Source organism: Ursus arctos, unplaced genomic scaffold (genome assembly GCF_023065955.2).
Source record: "Ursus arctos isolate Adak ecotype North America unplaced genomic scaffold, UrsArc2.0 scaffold_1, whole genome shotgun sequence".
NCBI classification, from domain to species: domain Eukaryota; kingdom Metazoa; phylum Chordata; class Mammalia; order Carnivora; family Ursidae; genus Ursus; species Ursus arctos.
In genome coordinates, this window is record NW_026622763.1 from 63,948,939 (window position 1) to 63,969,435 (window position 20,497).

General features: G+C 35.7%; 1 protein-coding gene across 4 annotated transcripts in view; it reads left to right on the forward strand.

The window, feature by feature from the left end:
- Positions 1 to 20,497, forward strand: part of ITGAV (integrin subunit alpha V) — a 99,143-nt gene that overhangs the window by 66,756 nt on the left and 11,890 nt on the right. For all 4 annotated transcript variants that reach the window (XM_026492377.4, XM_057303301.1, XM_026492378.4 and 1 more), the window contains exons 15-24: positions 1,031 to 1,138; positions 3,055 to 3,113; positions 4,666 to 4,820; positions 12,720 to 12,857; positions 14,469 to 14,536; positions 15,192 to 15,339; positions 15,873 to 15,965; positions 18,229 to 18,308; positions 19,488 to 19,568; positions 20,059 to 20,164. In XM_026492377.4, the coding sequence (XP_026348162.2) occupies positions 1,031 to 1,138; positions 3,055 to 3,113; positions 4,666 to 4,820; positions 12,720 to 12,857; positions 14,469 to 14,536; positions 15,192 to 15,339; positions 15,873 to 15,965; positions 18,229 to 18,308; positions 19,488 to 19,568; positions 20,059 to 20,164 (1,036 nt within the window). The remainder of the gene's footprint in view (positions 1 to 1,030; positions 1,139 to 3,054; positions 3,114 to 4,665; positions 4,821 to 12,719; positions 12,858 to 14,468; positions 14,537 to 15,191; positions 15,340 to 15,872; positions 15,966 to 18,228; positions 18,309 to 19,487; positions 19,569 to 20,058; positions 20,165 to 20,497) is intronic.

A 20,497-nucleotide genomic window follows, 5' to 3' on the forward strand; every position in this document is an offset into this window, starting at 1 on the left:
AACTTGATGTTTATGCCACAGCATTCTGTGACCACAAGGGCAGTATGTAATGACTCCCCAAATCAGTATTTTTATTATTAGAGCAATATGTATAAATCCACTTACCTGTATTTCTCAACTTCATCCATGTTCCCGGTTATTCTCTATATTTAATCAATTCCGCATGCTTTAGGCTACCATCTGGCATCCCAAGTAGATTAAGGTGTTTGCACTTCCATGGGATGTGTTTGTGCATGCCGGGATAACTAACATTAGTTCTGTGTAATGGAATTTATGTCGGCCAACTTGGCGCCACCTGTGTGTTCCTATAGATTCCAGGATTTATCATGATTGAGATAGGCGTGCTGACCTGAGCCTACTAGATTTTTATAAAGGATTAAATCTGTGCATCTGAACTTTGTAAAGCTATTTAATTTATCACTTCAGTTTTTAAAATTGTTATCAAAGAATTAATAATGCATGTAGTAAAAGCTCAAACAGTACAGAAAGGGCATAAACAAAAAAACATACTTTATCTCATGTCAGTTACTGGTTTATAAGTATACCCTACCAGAAATATTCTGTGCATTAAAAAATTGTGTGTGTGTATGCATCCTTTGTACATCGTGGGTTTTTTTTCTTTCTCATATAAAAATTACATCTTGGATATATCTTAGAGATCATCTCTCATCCACGCAGATGGATTTATGCCGCTCACTTCCTCTACTGTATTGCATTGCATTAGGTAGATGCCCCACAACATGTTTAACCATTCTGCTGGGGTAGACTGAGTTCAGATAGGTTGGCCAGTTGTCCCATTTTGCCTGGAACTGAGGGATTTACGGTCGTGAGACTTTCAGTGCTAAAATCAGCACAGTCCCTGGAAAACAGGAATAGTTTGTCATTCTGTGTTTAGGTTGTTTTTATTCTTTTGCTATTATAAACAATGCTTGAGTAAACGTTGCACTTACATATACAGTGAATGTAAACGTAAGATGCTTAGGTCAGTCTAACACTTCAAATAACCTTTTTTTTTCTTTGTTTTAACCAGGGCCAGACCAGTTATAACTGTAAATGCTGGCCTTGAAGTATACCCTAGCATTTTAAATCAAGACAATAAAACCTGCCCACTGCCTGGGACAGATCTCAAAGTTTCCTGGTAAGGGGATTAGTTTAATAATAGTTATTATTGTGATTGGTGCAGTCATTATGAAAACAATTGAAAACGAATGGGGGGGGGCTGAAATATTGCTAAAACAGTTTCTGTGAGTATACTGTCTTTTCATAGATTGAATTATGGAAATACTGTTCTAAAGTAGATATGTAGAAGGCTCTAGAAATATGCTATAAACTAGTATGAACTTCATTTTAAAAAAATGATGCATGAGTGAATGAATATAAATATATTCAAAAAGGAGATATTTATATATTCAAAAAGGCGAAAAAGCTAATAAGATCTCAGAACTCATTTATATTTAATTCTAAACAGGCCCATGAACTTTTAATTTTTAAAAGATATGATCTTTTCCAAAGTTAATATCTGTGAATAGCTGTATGAAAAATATTATATATATTAAATCTATATTATAAGTAACATATTAGCACTATAATATACTGTTCTTCTACTTGTTCCCTTACTAGTTTCTGAAGAAAACTATGATTTTTTTGGTAAATTTAATGTCTGAATTCTTCTCTGGCCCAGTGTTTCTCAAGTTTCCATTATGTGTATGCTATTTTTTGCTATGATTTTTGCTATATTTTCATTCTACCTGTATTCATAATTTTTTAAAGTTTTTTTTTTAAGTAGCTTCCACACCCAGCGTGGAGTCCAATGTGGGGCTTGAACTCATGACCCTAAGATCAAGACCTGAGCTGTGATCTAGAGTTGGATGCTTAACTGACTAAGCCACCCAGGCATCCCTAAAGTTTTTTTTTCTTTAAATCGATTCATGTTTTACTTAAAAACATTTTAAAATAAGATAGAGAAACCCAGTGCCTTCTCATACATGTCAAGATAAGTATTAAATGAAGAAAAATCTTGACCCATTTACTACTAAAATTACCATGAGTATTCTGCTTTGGAGGACGCTGTTCTTTATGTTCCTTGGTTACACAGAAAAATCAGAGAACTTCTGCAAAATGGAGGGTGGAATGATTGGAAGTTGGGAAAATTTTACTTCAGAAGAGCTAATGAAAAAATATTTTTCCTGATTTTCTTTTTGGATTATTATAATTAATAAAAACATTTTTCAAAATTTTATTACTTTCATTGGATTGCATTAAAAATTTAACATTTTGTCTTAATTTTATTGATTGGCAGTGAAGTTGTTTTCAGATTTTGGCTTTAAGTTTCACTGTCTTTCTTCCCTTCATTTACTCTGCATGCCCCTGTGAAGTTGCTAATAATATATTTTAAATTATGCAAATAATTCAAAGGTTTTGAATACACTAAGCAGTAGTTTTCATATGTTTTCGATTATGGCACATAGTATGAAATAACATTTTGCATCGTAATCCACTAAAGACATGTATGTAATTTAAACAAAAGTTCCATGAAATCTTAACTTCAGTCAATTTTATTTATTTGATTTACTTTTTTAAGATCGTGGCTAACCCAACCCATTAAACTAATTTCATGACTGGTTAATAAACCCATTCACAACCCATTAATAAATCATGAAAAACACTGTTCTAGAGAGCTTTCTAATTAAAGGAAGCTTTGGTGGGGCTTTTTAGTAAATGAGATGTTATTTTAAATCTGGTCGGTCATTTCCCTCATTGAGATTTATCAATAGGTTCTGTAAATGTGAGAGGAAGTTAGGAGATTCTTTTCTTTTTCTTCCTTTTTTTTTCCCCCATCAAGGTACAATGAAAATAAATGTGCTTAAATTACCGAAACATGAGTTAGGTTATTCTGTGTAATTTCATGTTTCAGGAATAATATTAAGACATGAGGAAAGATACAAAAGGCTTCACTATATAAACTGTGTATTAGAAATGTGAGATTTAGGGGCGGTATTCAAAAATATGTCTAAACTGATTATAGGATTTGTATATATTTTTATTTTTCTACAGTTTTAATGTCAAGTTCTGCTTAAAGGCAGATGGCAAAGGAGCACTTCCCACGAAACTTAGTAAGTGTTCTGTGGAAACATTGTATAATGATTCTGTCTATAGCACTCAGGAAGTATTTTAAGATATTTGAATAGTTAACACAAATAGTTGTTATTGTTGTTCTTCATTTGACATTTATGTTTAAAGACACTTAACAATGCAACATAATTACCTTGTTGACTTTTAAGTTAATTCGGATAGAATACATACTTATTGACGTTGTGAACAAAGTAGCCCAGTGAATGGTAAATATAGCCTTCAGAAGGTTAAACAATTACCAATGAGAGATAAATGAACTCTAGGGGAAATGGGTATCATTGTTTATAAATAGATGATCTATGGAAGAGTTGATATTTTATGTGTTAGAGAAGCTTCCAGCAATCTCAGGAGTAGGAGTGCTTTAGAAATGGTGGAAGAAGAAGTCTGGGCCACTAAATTTAACCCACATGACAAGCTCCTAACTTGACTCTTTCTTTCCAAAAAAATGGTTTATATGGTCCAGAGAGCAAAGTAGGAGAGCTAAGTGATTGTTGCCAAGATTTTCGTTATGTTAGTGACAAGTGCTGAGAAATAATGATAAAGCAGGGGAAGAGGACTGAATCTTTTGGGTATGTGTTTGTGCATGAAAATTCACATAGAGGAGCAAGGCAAGGCATTGCTGGAAGATGACTTTTCAGTAAAGACCCGAAGGAAATGAAGGAGCTAGGGGATGTCTGGAGGAGTATTTTGCACAGGGGAAATAGCAACTTCAAGAGGCCTGAGACAGGAGTATGTTTAGCGTGTTTGAGAAATAAAAGGAGGGCAGTGTGGGTAGGCGGAACAGACCTGCAAGCAAAATAACCCTGTGTTCTCACCCAATTTGACATGAAGTTCAACATTTAGAGAAACTTAGAAAGTTGGTTCTAAAGGTCTGCACTCTTGTCCACTTTGAAGAAACTACTTGAAGAAGAACTGAATCTTAGAAGGAAGTCACCCTAACAACTGTGCTTCAGACTATTGGTTGCACATTCGTTTTAAGATAATTCTTGATCCAGTCAACTTTGGTCACCTGCTTCATCGGGGACATATTTATCTGACAATCTGATACGGCAGCTTCAATAGAAGTAGTAGTTGCAGGTGATGCAAACTGTTTATTCATCATAGTGTCTAATAAAATGGTATGGGTACATACATATTAGTAAATATTTCTTAATCAGCAAGAAATTGCTGCTACTCGCATTAATGGTGGAAGTCTTAGTTCACATACATTTCATGCCCTGAACTTCTTTCTCTCAACTTAAATTAAAAGAAAAAAATTTCCCTTTAATCTGATAGTTTTTTATTACTATCATTATCTGTTGTTTGGATTAATATATGGCATTACCTTGGGGATCATTGGATTGATTATTTACTCTTAAATATTCAGAATTCATATGTTATAGTCTCACTACATTGTATAGACATTTTTAGTGAATTACAAGGAGATTATTTCTTAAGAAGTAAATATCTCTGTTTACATGAAAACTCTAGGTATCTAGTACAGATAGGTGTCCATAAAGATTATGTTAGTTATCAATCCTTTGGTTTGTATAGACTTCCAGGTGGAACTTCTTCTGGATAAGCTCAAACAAAAAGGAGCAATTCGGCGAGCACTATTTCTCCATAACCGGTCGCCAGGTCACTCTAAGAACATGACCATTTCAAGGGGGGGACAGATGCAGTGTGAGGAACTAATCGCATATCTACGGGTAAGAGATAGTTTTCTGCTTCATTATCTTTTACTTTTTACTAATTTTTAAAAATCTAAATGATTTTCACTTTGTATAAAGTCTTTCATATTAAATCAAAATGAAAACACCAAAGAATACACTTGGGAAAATTTGGCTTTTTAAAGTCTCAAACCTGAGTAATGGATTTTTGCTCCTGGCAAACTGGATATTCCAAATGGCTGTTCTACAACAATGCTACTGAATAAATTATACCAAACATATTTTCTTACGTATTGCTAGTTCTCAAAACATAATACAAATTTCCAGGGTCCAAAAAAATAAGCAATCAGTTAAAAAACTACATTGGCAAAATTTGACTTGTGAGTTTAATGTGAATTATGTGAGCCAGACTGGCTGGGGAAAGGATGAGCAGTAATTGCCCCAGAAGAAACAAATTTCAAACCTGCAAAGGCTTGAGGTGTTGAAATTATCAGTTACAAAACATGGATTTTTATAAAATGTTTAAAGAAAGAATAAAACTTTTAACAAGGATACAAAAACATCAGTGAAGATTTGGAAGACAGCGTAATTAACAACCTCAATTTAATGGACCTATATAGGATACAAAAATTGACCATATATAGGTCACAAAGGAAGTCTAAACAGATTTCAAAAAGTTGGAATCATAGAAAACACACTGTTTGATCATGGTGCAATTTTTAGAAAGCAATAACAAAAGCAATTTTTAGAAAGCAGTAACAAAAGGAATTGTGGTTTTAAATAACTTATGGATCAAAAAAGAGATCATAATGGAAATTTACTTAGAAATGAATCATAATGAAAATTCTGCTTATCAAAATGTGTGGGATGTCACAGAAGCAGAAAATAAAGTAAATGTATAGCCTTACATGCTATTTAATTTAAATGAAAGATTAAGAAAAAATCGAGGGAAAATAAAACCAAAAAAAATTAACTCCACAAAATAAGGAATTAAAAAGGAACATAGCTACGGGTAAAGAAGGGATTACAGTAATAGAATATTTTTTTTTTAAAGATTTTATTTATTTATGTGACAGAGAGACAGCCAGCGAGAGAGGGAACACAGCAGGGGAGAGGGAGAGGAAGAAGCAGGCTCCCAGCCGAGGAGCCCGATGTGGGACTCGATGTGGGACTCGATCCCGCAACGCCGGGATCACGCCCTGAGCCGAAGGCAGACGCCTAACGACTGCGCTACCCAGGCGCCCCAATAATAGAATATTATAATACCTTGTGCTAAGACATAGAAAAACTTAGACAAAACAAGAATATACTTAGAAAATCAAACATAACTGCCATAAAAAGAAATAGAAAACCTGAATAAGCCATTTAACCATATAAACCCTTCTAAAAATTGAGTTGACAGTTAAAAATCTTTACACAAAGAAAACACAAGTCCCAGATGGTTTTATAGGCAATATCTACCAAACCATGAAGAACAAAACATTCCAATACTAAGCTCTTTAAAAGAATAGAAGAATAGAAAATGTGTTCAACTTAATTCTGTGAAGCCAGTGTAATTGATACCCAGAGTGGTGGAGGATAGTCCCAGCAAGAATTTCATGCCAGTCTTTCAGAAAGACATAGATGTAAAATTACTAAATCAAATATAAGGAAACTAATCCTAGCAGTTTATTAAAAAAAAGATAAAATAAGTAGACCAATTTTGATTTGTTCTGGGGTGAGTTAATGTAAGATATAGAAGTATAACTTAACACATGAATAGACTGAAGAAAAAACAGAAACGTCTTAAATATAGGAAAAGCTTTTGGTTAAATTAAATAACTCTTTATGATTTAAACAAGCTTCAGGGCCGCCTGGGTGGCTCAGTCGTTAAGCATCTGCCTTCGGCTCAGGGCATGATGCCAGGGTTCTGGGATCGAGCCCCACGTCGGGCTCCATGCTCTTCTGGGAGCCTGCTTCTTCCTCTCCCACTCCCTCTGCTTGTGTTCCCTCTCTCACTGGCTGTCTCTCTCTCTGTCAAATAAATAAATAAAATCTTTAAAAAGTAAAAAACAAGCTTCAAGTTGGAGGTTTTCCAAGATGGTGGAGAAGTAGGAGACCGGAGTTTTGTCTGGACCTGGGAATTCAGCGAGATAGCTGTCAAATCATTCTGAACAGCTGTGAACTCAACTGGAGATCTAAGAACTAAAATCTAATCAAGTCAAAATAAAAAGGGCTATTGAGAGGCAATCAAAAATGGAGGCTCTAATGAGGATAAATGAGGCAGAAGAGAGAGTTAGTGATATAGAAGACAAAATGATGGAGAATAAAGAAGCTGAGAAAAAGAGAGATAAACAACTACTGGATCACGAGGGGTGAATTTGAGAGATAAGTGATACCATAAAGTGAAACAATACTAGAATAATTGGGATCCCAGAAGAAGAGGAAAGAGAGCGGGGCAGAGGGTATATTGGAGCAAATTATAGCTGAGAACTTGCCTGATCTGGGGAAGGAAGCAGGCATTCAAGTTCAGGAGGCACAAAGAACCACCCTCAAAGTCAATAAAAATAGGTCAACACCTTGACATATAATAGTGAAGCTTGCAAATTTCAGAGACAAAGAGAAAATCCTGAAAGTAGCTCAGGACAACCTTAACCTCAATCTACAAGGGTAGAAACATTAGACTGGCAGCAGACCTATCCACAGAGACCTGGAAGGCCAGAAAGGACTGGCATGATATATTCAGGGTGCTAAATGAGAAAAAGATGCAGCCAAGGATACTTTATCCAGGAAGGATGTCATTCAAAATAGAAGGAGAGCTAAAAAACCTCCAGGACAAACAGAAATTAGAAGAATTTGTGATCACTAAACCAGCCTGGCAAGAAATATTAATGGGGATCCTCTAAGTGAAGAGAGAGCCCAAAAGTAACATAGACCAGAAAGGAACAAAGACAATACCCAGAAACAGTGACTTTACAGGGAATGTAATGGCACTAAATTTATATTTGTCCGTAGTTACTCTGAATGCCCCATTCAAAAGACACAAGGTATCAGATTGGACAAATAAGCAAGACCCATCCATATGCTGTCTGCAAGAGACTCATTTTAGACCCAAAGACACCTCCACTTTGAAAGTGAGGGGGTGGAGAACCATTTACCATGCTAGTGGACATCAAAAGAATGCTGGGGTACCAATCCTTATATCAGAGAAATTAGATTTTACACCAAAGACTGTAATAAGAGATGAGGAAGGATGCTAAATCGTATTTAAGGGGCCTATCCAACAAGATCTAACAATTATAAATCTTTATGCCCCTAACATGGGAGCAGCTAATTATATAAACCAATTAATAACAGAATTAAAGAAGCACATTGATAATAATATAATAGTAGTAGGGGACTTTAACACCCCATTCACTGCAATGGACAGATCATCTAAGCAGAAGATCAACAAGGAAAAAAGGGCTTTGAATGACACACTGGACCAGATGGACTTCACAGATATATTCAGAGCATTCCATCCTAAAGCAACAGAATACACATTCTCCTCGAATGCACATGGAACATTCTCCAGAATACATCACATACTAGGTCACAACTGTACCAAAAGTTTGGAATCATTCTCTGTGTATTTTCAAGCCACAGTGCTTTGAAATTGAACTCAATCACAAGAGGAAATTTAGAAAGAACTCAAATACATGGAGGCTAAAGAGCATCCTATTAAAGAATGAATGGGTCAACCAGGAAATTAAAGAATTAAAAAATTATGGAATTAAAAAAAATGGAAACAAATGAAAATGGAAACACTGTTCAAAACCTTTGGGATGCAGCAGAGATGGTCCTAAGAGGCAAGTATATAGCAATACAAGTCTTTCTCAAGAAACAGGAAAGGTCTAAAATATACAACCTAACCTTATACCTAAAGGAGCTGGAGAAAGAACAGCAAATAAAGCCTAAACCCAGCAGCAGAAGAGAATTAATAAAGGTTAGAGCAGAAATCAATGAAATAAAAATCAGAAGAACAGTAGAACAGATCAATGAAACTGGGAGCTGGTTCTTTGAAAGAATTAATAAGATTGATAAACTCCTGGCCAGACTTATCAAAGAGAAAAGAGAAAGGACCCAAATAAAATCATGAATGAAGGAGGAGAAATCACAACCAACACCAAAGAAATACAAACAATTATAAGAACATATCGTGAGCAACTATATGTCAACAAATTAGGCAATCTGGAAGAAATAGATGCATTTCTAGAGACATATAAACTACCAAAACTGAAACAAGAAGAAATAGAAAACCGGAACAGACCCATAATCAGGAAGGAAATTGAAGCAGTAATCAAAACTCTCCCAACAAACAAGAGTCCAGGGCCAGATGGCTTCTCAGGGGAACTATACCAAACATTTAAAGAAGAATTAATACCAATTCTTCTGAAACGGTTTCAGAAAATGGAAATGGAAGGAAAACTTCCAAACTCTTTCTTTGAGGCCAGCATTACCTTGATCCTTAAACCAGACCCCACCAAAAAGGAGAACTACAGACCAATATCCCTAATGAACATGGATGCAAAAATTCTCACCTAGATGCTAGCCAATAGGATCCAACAGTACACTAAAAGGATTATTCACCACCACTAAGTGGGATTTATTGCTGGGATGCAAGGGTGGTTCAGCATCTGCAAATCAATTAGCATGTTACACTACATAGATAAAAGAAAGGACAAGAACCATATGATCTTCTCAATAGATACAGAGAAAGCATTTGACAAAGTACAGCATCCTTTCCTGATCAAAACTCTTCACAGTGTAGGGATAGAGGGAATATACCTCAATATCATAAAAGCCATATATGAAAAGCCCACAGCAAGTATCATTCTCAATGGGGAAAAACTGACAGCTTGTCCCCTAAGGTCAGGAACATGGCAGGGATGTCCACTTTCATCACTGTTGTTCAACATAGTACTAGAAGTCCTAGCCTCAACAATCAGACAACAAAAAGAAATAAAAAGCATCTGCATTAGCAAAGAAGAAGTCAAACTCTCACTCTTTGCAGATGACATGATACTGTATGTGGAAAACCCAAAAGTTTCTGCCCCAAAATTGCTAGAACTCATTTAGGAATTCAGCAAAGTGTCAGGATATAGAATCAATACACAGAAATCAGTTGCATTTCTATATACTAACAATGAGCCAGAAGAAAGAGAATTTAAGGAGTTGATCCCATTTATATTGCACCAGAAACCATAAGATACCTAGGAATAAACCTACCCAAAGTGGCAAAGGATCTGTACTCAGAAAAGTATAGAACACTTATGAGAGAACTTGAGGAAGACACAAAGAAATGGAAAAACATTTCATGCTCAGGGATTGGAAGAACAAATATTGTTAAAATGTCTATGCTACCTAGAGCAATCTATACATTCAGTGGAATCGCTATCAAAATACCATCAGTTTTTTCACAGAGCTTGAACAAGTAATCCTAAAATTTGTATGGAACCAGAAAATACCCTAAATAGGCAAAGGAATGTTGAAAAAGATAACCAGAGCTGGTGGCAGCACAGTCCTGGACTTCAAGCTCTATTACAAAGGTGAAAACAACAAGACAGTATGGTACTGGCACAAAAAAGGACACAGAGATCAGTGGAACAGAATAGCGAACCCAGAAATGGACTCTCAACTTTGTGGTCAATTAATCTTTGACAAAGCAGGAAAGAACATCCAATGGAAAAAAGATAGTCTCTTCAACAAATGGTGTTGGGAAAATTGGAAAACCACACACAGAAGAATGAAACCGGACCATTTTCCTTACAGCGTACACGCAAAGAGACTCAAAATGGATGAACGACCTCAGTGTGAGATAGGAATCCATCAAAATCCTAGAGGAGAACACAAGCAGCAACCTCTGTGACCTCGGCCACAGCAGCTTCTTGCTAGACACGTCTCCAAAGGCAAGGGAAACAAAGACAAAAATGAACTATTGGGACTTGATCAAGATTAAAACTTTTGCACAGCAAAGGAAGCAGTTGACAAAACCAAAGACAACCAACTGAATGGGAGGAGATACTTGCAAATGTCTTCCAGATAAAGGGCTAGTAGCCAAAATCTATAAAGAACTTATCAAACTTAACACCCAAAGAACAAGTAATCTGTTCAAGAAATGCGCAGCAGACACGAACAGACATTTCTGCAAAGACATCCAAATGGCCAACAGACACATGAAAAAGTGCTCCTAATCACTTGACATCAGGGAAATACAGATCAAAACCCACAGTGAGATACCACCTCACACCTGTCAGAATGGCTAAAATTAACAAGTCAGGAAATGATAGATGTTGGTGAGGATGCGGAGAAAGGGGAACCATTCTACATTGTTGGTGGGAATGCAAGCTGTGCAGCCACTCTGGAAAACAGTATGGCAGTTCCTCAAAAAGTTGAAAATAGAGCTACTCTGTGACCCAACAATAACAGTACTAGGTGTCTACCCCAAATGTAGTGATTTGAAGGGGCACCTGCACTCCAGCATTTTATAGCAGCAATGTCCACAATAGCCAAACTATGGGAAGAGCCCAGATGTGCATCGACAGATGAATGGATAAAGAAGATGTGGTGTGTGTGTGTGTGTGTGTGTGTGTGTGTGTGTGTGTGTGTATACACACATCTCGGAATACTACTCAGGCATCAAAAAAATGATATCTTGCCATTTGCAATGACATGGATGGAACTAGAGGGTATTATGCTAAGTGAAATAAGTCAGAGAAAGATAATTATCATATGATCTCATTCATATGTGGAATTTAAGAAACAAAACAGAGGACCATAGGAGAAGGGAGGGAAAAATAAAACAAGATGAAATCGGAGAGGGAGACAACCATAAGAGTTTTAATCATAGAAAACAAACTGGGGGTTTCTGGAGGCAGGTGGGGGGTAACTGGGTGATGTAATGACATTAAGGAGGGCATGTGAGGTACTCACCAGTGGGTATTATATAAGACTGATGAATCACCAAATTCTACCTGTGAAACTAATAATACACTATATGTTAATTAATTGAATTTAAATTTTAAAAATGTAAACCAAATAAAAATAAATGAATAAGCTTCAAGTTACAATTATGAACAAATACCATCATCTTACATTCAAACGAAGTCTGCCAGTACCTGTTTATTGGTCGTGATGTGAATTAATGGAATTCTTACACGTTGCTGATGGCAGCGTAAGTTGTAAGGACTTAGGAAAATAACACAGTATGATTTTTTAGAGCTCAGAAATCTGCTTGCCACTATGTAGAATTGTTTTTTTGTTTTTGTTTTTCCTCTTCCAAATAACCTTTGACAGGAGAATGGTTAAATATATTGTGGATTTAATATATGATGAGATACTACTTAACGGTGAAAATTACCTTCAGCTATTTCCAACAGCATGGATGAATCTTAACAAGAGTGTTGAACAGAAAGCAAATCACAGAAGAATACATATGACCTCACTTTGACATAAATGTAAGAGGAAAAGCAAACTGAAAAATACACTGTTTAAGGACAAATATACGATATAGTGAAATGCTGAAAACGAACAAGGGAACGGTGTCCTTAAAAATATAGGCTTGTGATTACCTCAGAGAAGGAAGGTCAAGGGAAGAAACGATAAGGGAACACTAGGTACCTTAAGCATTATTGGTGATGTTCTAGTTATTTTGGGTGTGGAGTGTCTGTTTAATTAACATGCCTCATATATTTTTGTATGAATCAAGTATTCTATTATAAACAAAATTGATTAAGGGTTCTCACTGAATAACAAATCTTTTTAGATACTCATTCTTATATAAGCAGTTTTTCAGAGTTTTGGTAGAATTGGATCAGGGTTGAATACAGCTGGCTTTGTGTTGTACACTTACAGATTTCTTTAGTTAGTTTGATGTCACAGATTGATGTTACCATTGACTGGAAGCTTTTCTGTTTCTAGGATGAATCCGAATTTAGAGACAAACTCACTCCGATTACTGTTTTTATGGAGTATCGATTGGATTACAGAACAGCTGCTGATGCGACAGGCTTGCAACCCATTCTTAACCAGTTCACTCCCGCCAACATTAGCCGACAGGTACTGGACTATCTGTACTTATTACTAATTTTATACTTTAATTTTTTAAAGTCTTAAAATTCATCTTTTTAAATATCATATGGGATTCCTCTTAAAATGTTGGGTTTCTAGTCAAAGAAGTTAGAGGAAGGAACCTGAATGTTCAGGTCAGAGATACTTGAAGCCACTCAGAACTTAGTTTTATGCAGAGAAAGACGGGGTCGTATTTCATATACATAAAACAGTAAAATAGTTCAAGGAAAACAAAGTGCCAGTGCGTTTACATAATATTTTAGTATTTTGCTAAACAAGTTTTATGTCTATGTTTTCTTTGATTTGCATTTTAACTGTAAAAAATAGTATATGTGTACACATATGCAACCTCTTACATCCATGTCATTTAATTCATGTATATTGTTGTTTCATTCCAGTTCAATTGACAGTTAAGATCTGTATCCTGTAATTTTATTCTGTGTAGCTGCGTATCCATATGAGTTGGAAGAGGAAGCCTTTCATTATTTTCCCCCTTTAAATCATTTTCTCTCTTCTTTTGGTCTGCTCCTGGGCTTGAATATTAACAAAGACAAACCGAGAATGACTTCCTCTTTTTCTTCTTTCTTCTTTTAAAAATTGTTGGATTCCTTCTTTCACGTTCTCCCCAACCTCTTCTGCTACTTCTCACTATATCTCTCTTTTGGATTTTCCGTATTGCTCTAGCCTCCAGATTTGAAGGGAGAAAATTCAGGTTTTTGCTTATCTCACACATCCTGGATTGGTTAACATCAGTGCTTCTAGTCCCTTTTCCTTTATCTCCTTCCAAATGGCCATGCATATGCTGGACTCATTTTGTCCAGTTTCCATTCCCTTTGGTCTGCCTCTCAGAATTGCTGCGGTGTACCCATAGCTCCTTATTCTTTTACACTCTGCAGCCGTATTCCCATGATGTTGGTAAAGTTTTGTTTGCAACCAGAAATTCCAAAAGGGAAATTTGTTTTGCTCAAGATCACACAACTTAGCTAGCAGCGGCAGGTTCATGCTGAATCCTCATTTCTTTTCTTCTTTTTTTAATCTTCATTTCTTAACTGTACTTTCTCTTCTATATAACACTTCATTCCAGAATCATAACAACTTAATTGGAGATAGAACTAAAAGGTTCCAGCTAATTGTATTATATCCTATGAATGTTTTTCTTGTTTTTCATTCTTGACTAGCTGCACTGATCTATTCATAAGTAAGCAGCCATGGGGCTCCTGGGTGGCTCAGTCGGTTGAGCATCTGACTCGATTTCGGCTCAGCTCATGATCTCACGGTCCTGGGATTGAGCTCTGTATTGGGCTCCATGCTCATTGGGGGCTCTGCTTGAGGATCTCTCCCTCTCCCTCTGCCCCTCCCCCCACTCGCTCACACGTGTGTGCACATGCCCCCTCTCTCTAAAATAAATAAATCTTAAAAAAGTAGCCGTGATACTTTTTACATTCAGGTATTCAAACAAGTTGAGTGTATATAAATATATTTGTGTTTATGTATATTCACATATATCCACATATACATTGATTTAGATGGAGTCACACTGCATATATGTCTTATATTTGGTATTTTTTCATGTAGAAAAAATAAAATGCTTTTTTCTAGGCCCATATTCTGCTTGACTGTGGTGAAGACAACGTCTGCAAACCCAAGTTGGAAGTTTCTGTAGATAGGTAAGTTTTGCTCCAAACAATAGTATAACAAGAAATTTAAGTGAAAGAACACACTTTTCTGTTCAAAGCAATAGTATATTTTAATGTGAACTAGTTATACTGGAGGATAATTCATGATTTTCTGTAGTAGTAAAACTATCAGTATTGAACTTTAAAAACATACGCACTGTTTTCACTACTTGCCTAGGTTGACAGATCTATTTCCATGCAGGATGAGTAGTGTTACAAAGTAACATTATATCCTCATAAAGATATATTTCACTGTAGATACCTTGTTAACTAAAGGAATCTGATTAGTATTTTATGATATATAAATTTTAAAGAATATTGTGAGAATGATGACAGTGATTAATTCAACTTTTAGAAAAAAAATCGGAATTAATAAGTACCTACAAAGAGATACAAAATTACTGCAGTCATAGATATGACTGGTAGTGATATATTAGTGGCATTAATTCTTTTTTTTACTGAGAGAAGCATTGGACTTGCACCCAGTGTGCTATTTCCAGTTTCCTGTTGAGCTGTGAAATAGCCTTAAAATATCTTGAGACACTGTTGAACATGTCAGTGCTATGTATTTCTCTTGTTTCTTTGAACAACCATGCTCTCCCCGTGCAGTTTTTTTTTCATTGTCTAGATTTGTATTAACTTGTAGTGATCAAAAGAAGATCTATATTGGGGACGACAATCCTCTGACATTGATTGTTAAGGCTCAGAATCAAGGAGAAGGTGCCTATGAAGCTGAGCTCATCGTTTCCATCCCTCCCCAGGCTGATTTCATCGGGGTTGTCCGCAATAGTGAAGTAAGCAAGCTGCCTCTTTAAAAATCGAAAAGCACTCACAGGTCTCATTAACATTAATGAGTTATTCCCCTATTTAGTGTAGTACAAGCTTAGCTATTCTACTTAAGGCTAAATTGCTAGGCAGTAGAGTGCCTATCTTACATAACTCCTTTCAAGCCTAATACTTTGCATAATGCATTGATAGGACATTTTTAGAATTGCTAGCTAAGTGCCTGAAACAAGGTCAGATAGATAAAGTGTCTTAGCCTGTCCATCAAATAATTTGTTAGGGGTAATAAGGTTATGCATCTAAATCCTCTATGGATCTTTCAGAAACACCTCTACGTTTATATGTGCAATTGTACACAATTCTGGCTTCTCCCATACCCACCCCCCATTTGCTCAAGTGGATGGATATATTTTTAAAACAAGAAACTTAACTATCCAACTGCATGATATTGTCTAGGAATTTTATAGTGTATTTTTTTTTTTTTTTTGGTCATTAATTTATTTTCCTTTTGCTCTTTTTTTTTTTTTTTTTTGGTCTATCAAAGGCCTTAGCAAGACTTTCCTGTGCATTTAAGACAGAAAACCAAACCCGCCAGGTGGTGTGTGATCTTGGAAACCCAATGAAGGCTGGAACTCAAGTAAGATATTTTAACTAAATGGATTTTTTTCTTTTAAAGAAAAAATTTCTATGGTTTTTCCATAGAAATTTTTTGTGTAAATACTTCAGAATAGTGTCTTTAAGTTGGTTTTGATTTAGAATGTAATGATTAGCAGAGTTTGTTTGATTTTGACTAAGATAATAAAATAGTGGATTGTGCTGTTACACTGTATTCAATAAGCAGTGTTTACACTGCCTTCAGTTTGCTAAATGGATTGAGAACATGGGTTAAACTAAGGCCTAAAATTGTAACTCTGATATTTTTACCTAATGGTTTAATGAATCCTTAAAGCTATTCTGACAAATAATAAGACTGCCATTATTAAGTGTGATAGAATTATCTCATGAATTTGAAACTTTCTGTCGTCATCCCAAATAGAATCAAAGAGCATCTTAGTTGGATCAGTCTCCCTTGAGGTGGAGAAGGGAGCCCAGGAGCTTGAGAAAATGCACTCAATGGGTTGCTTCTGAAATGCTCTAAAAAGTAAACATATATCTGGAGAATTCTTAGTATCAAGGAAAAATGGGAGTATATTTCATCTTAACGTTTTTTTCTTGTTTTTTTTCTATAAAATTTCGTTATAGCACAAAGACTTTGATAATTTGAAGATCTGTGATAATATGGGGTTACACAGTCCATATTTATGTTTCCTGTTAGATATTGTTTAAAGGTACAGACTTGCAACTAATAGTAAATAAGTCTTAGAGATCTAATGCATAGCATAGTGAATATAAACAATATTGTATTACAATCATCAGCCTTGTTCGGGTGCCTGGGTGGCTCAGTCAGTTAAGTGTCTGACTCCTGGTTTCGGCTCAGGTCATGATCTCAGGGTCATGAGATCGAGCCCTGCGTTGGGCTCTGTACTCAATGTGGGGTCTGCCTGTCCCTTTCCCCCTACTCCTTCCCCCAGTGCTCGCGCTCTCTCAAATAAATAAGTAAATTAAAATCTTAAAAAAAAATCTTTAACCTTGCTAAGAGACCAGATCTTTATTCCAACCATAAAATGGAAATGATAATTATGTGACATGATAGAGATGCTAACCATAGCTACAATGGCAATCATTATTATAATTTATAAATGTAGCAAATCAACATGTTTTATGCCTTAAATTTACACAATGTTGTATGTCAAATATATTTCAATGAAAGTTCCATATTTCTTAAGGTATATTTCCATTAAAAGTCATTATTATTTCTAAATGCATGGTCTCTTCGGAAGGAGGACTTGAACAAAGTACCCTGAATTGAATTTTTCCACATGTATATAACAGTGTTTCATTAACAAGTGAATACATTTTTCTTTTTCTTTTTTAAAAATTTATTTATTTGACAGAGAGAGACGGCCAGCGAGAGAGGGAACACAAGCAGGGGGAGTGGGGAGGAAGAAGCAGGCTCCCAGCAGAGCAGGGAGCCTGATGCGGGGCTCGATCCCAGAATCCTGGGATCATGCCCTGAGCCGAAGGCAGACACTTAACGACTGAGCCACCCATGCGCCCCTGAACATATTTTTCTATGTTCTTATTCCCTCCAGCCTTCTCACTCACAACTTATCCAGTGTGGAGAATTTCAAGTTATTTCAAGTGGCCCGCTCCAGGCTTTATAAATTGAGAGGCAGTTTGATGAACTCCCCCAGAAGTTTCATTTTTGTGTATCATAAATGATCCCCAAGAAGCCTGCTTTCTCTTACCTTGTTAACTCAGTTATTTTCTTTAAGAACAATTTTCCCCTGCAGGAATTGGGATGATTGTTGTCAGTGGAGTTGGGATAGGCATAGAGAAGTTCTAGTTCTAGCCCTACCTCTCATGCCTTGTGTACCCAGGTTGTCTCCCTCTTTAAACCCATTCATTCTTCCTTCCTGCTCCATTAACACAAGTTCAGTTGTTAACTTCCTGTCACCGAGTCAGTGTGTACAATTGCTGTCCCTTCATTGAATCAACACATACTCACATTTGCGTTTTTTATGAAGTTAATATTAGGTATTATTATGAAGAGATAAAATTATGTTAATAATTCAGTAGGCTCCTGACAAATATATCTAAAATAATCTAATGTATCTAAAATAAAAGAGATCCAGTAGAAGATCAGATTAAATTATCTTTGTTAGAGTGTTTTCAGTTTTATTATAAGCTCAGAAAAACCCTATTTTAAAATAACTCTTTTTTATTTGGACATTGGAATTTAAATTTCATTGATTAGACATTGTTTTAATTAACATTACTATCCCTTCGTCCCACTTCAGCTCCTAGCTGGTCTTCGTTTCAGTGTGCATCAACAGTCAGAGATGGATACTTCTGTGAAATTCGATTTACAGATTCAAAGGTATGGAAACAACTTTTTTAAGTTTGTAATGACTATTGAGGAAATGTTATTTGTCATAAACATATTATGTAATATATTCTGAATGTTATGGAATAGAGTAGACTAAAATTTCAGTACTTGAGTATATCATTTATTATTATTATTTTTATTTTTTATTTTTATTTATTTATTTATTTTTAAAGATTTTATTTATTTATTCGACAGAGATAGAGACAGCCAGCGAGAGAGGGAACACAAGCAGGGGGAGTGGGAGAGGAAGAAGCAGGCTCCTAGCGGAAGAGCCTGATGTGGGGCTCGATCCCATAACCCCGGGATCACGCCCTGAGTCGAAGGCAGACGCTTAACCGCTGTGCCACCCAGGCGCCCCTATTTTTTATTTTTTTAATTTTATTTTTAAATTTTCACTTACAGTGTTTTCCAGGTTGATTATACCATTTTTTAAAATAAAATAATATTCATTGTTTTGTATAAATATTAATGTAGTAAATACTAAAAATATGGAAAATCTAGAAACATATAGAAAGAAAATCATAATTACCCATACTCTTGTGAACATTTTGTTATATGTCATATTAGTTTCTTTTACAGAATAAGATTCTTTTTTTTTTTTTTTTTACCTGAACACATCTTTATATGCTTAACCATTTCCTTATTGGTGGACATTTAAGTTGCATCTAATTTTTTTTAAGATTTTATTTATTTTGAGAGAGAGAGAGAGAGCTGGCAAGCAGGGGGAGGGGCAAAGGAGGAGGGAGAGAATCTCAAGCAGGCTCAGCACTGAGGATGGAGCCCAACTCGGGGCTCGATCTCATGACCATAAGATCATGACCTGAGCTGAAATCAAGAGTTGGACATTTAAGCCACCCAGGCACCCCTGCCTCTAATTTTTTTTCAAACTACAGTGAACATCTTTGTAGAAAATGTGTTTTTCATTTTTTATTATACCATTTTTTAAAGCAATATTTCTATCATAAGAATAATTTATTGTTAGTTTTGAGCTTTTACAAAAGTAAAAGAAGTAAAATTTGGAATTAAATGGTAATGAAAATTATTTAATAAGTTTTTCCTTTCTTTGTTGCTTTTAATTTGTTCATTTTTAGTTTCACTGCATTTGCCTCTGTATGTCTCTGATGATGGTCATGTTCAGTTTAGACCTAAATATATTTTTTTCTTTTTCAGCTCCAACCTCTTCGACAAAGTAAGCCCAGTTGTGTCTCACAGAGTTGACCTCGCTGTCTTAGCTGCTGTTGAGATAAGAGGGTCAGTATGCTTACTGAGTGGAGTGTCTCATTCTTGTTTGTGAGTTTTAAACTGCTTTAAAATGCAGTTACTTTTAAAGCAACTACGAGGCTCAGTAGCTTCTTTTGGGAAGTATCCCTCCAAGTTTCATGGTAGTTTTACTAGAGCTATAGCTTCTCTAGAAATAAGGTCCTAGGTGTATTCCAAAGCCCCAAATATTTACTCGGTGACCCTCTGGAAATTAACCAGATGTGGCAACAGCAGGCACAAAACAATGTGTTGAACTTTTATGCAGATTCATTTACATGTTCACCTGTTACGTTAGATTCAATAAAGAGTAGTTTGTGTGCCGGTGTATGTTCATGTTCACATATACATATGGCTTTTTTTTTCTTTTAAATATATATATTTTTAATTCTGATTTGATTCATTTGGATACAGGGTACTTTTGAAAATGAACTGACCATATCATTTTGGTATTCATGGTAGGTTTTCTTTGGTCATTGTTTAGAGTCTCAAGTCCTGATCATATCTTTCTTCCAATTCCAAACTGGGAGCATAAGGAGAACCCTGAGACAGAAGAAGATGTTGGGCCAGTTGTTCAGCACATCTATGAGGTTTGCATTTGTTAGCTTTAACTGATACGTGATAGAGAGCCTTTAAAGAGGAGAACAGATAGGCTACTTATAAAAAACAAGTCTGTTTAATGATTATGTAGACTCTGCATTGTTTAAGGATGTATCAGAGATTTCTTTGAATTTTTTCCCTGTTCAGAAGTTCCTTTTTTGAAGACAAATAGCTTCAAGTGGTTAAAGAATGCACTTTATACAAATAGTTTGTCGAAGACGCAATTAGTTCTACTTGAGTAAAAGCAATAGGTCATCGTTGAGTATTTTCATATGGACATTTTGCAGTTCTAACTAAAAATGGAAAGAGCCTGCAGCAGATCA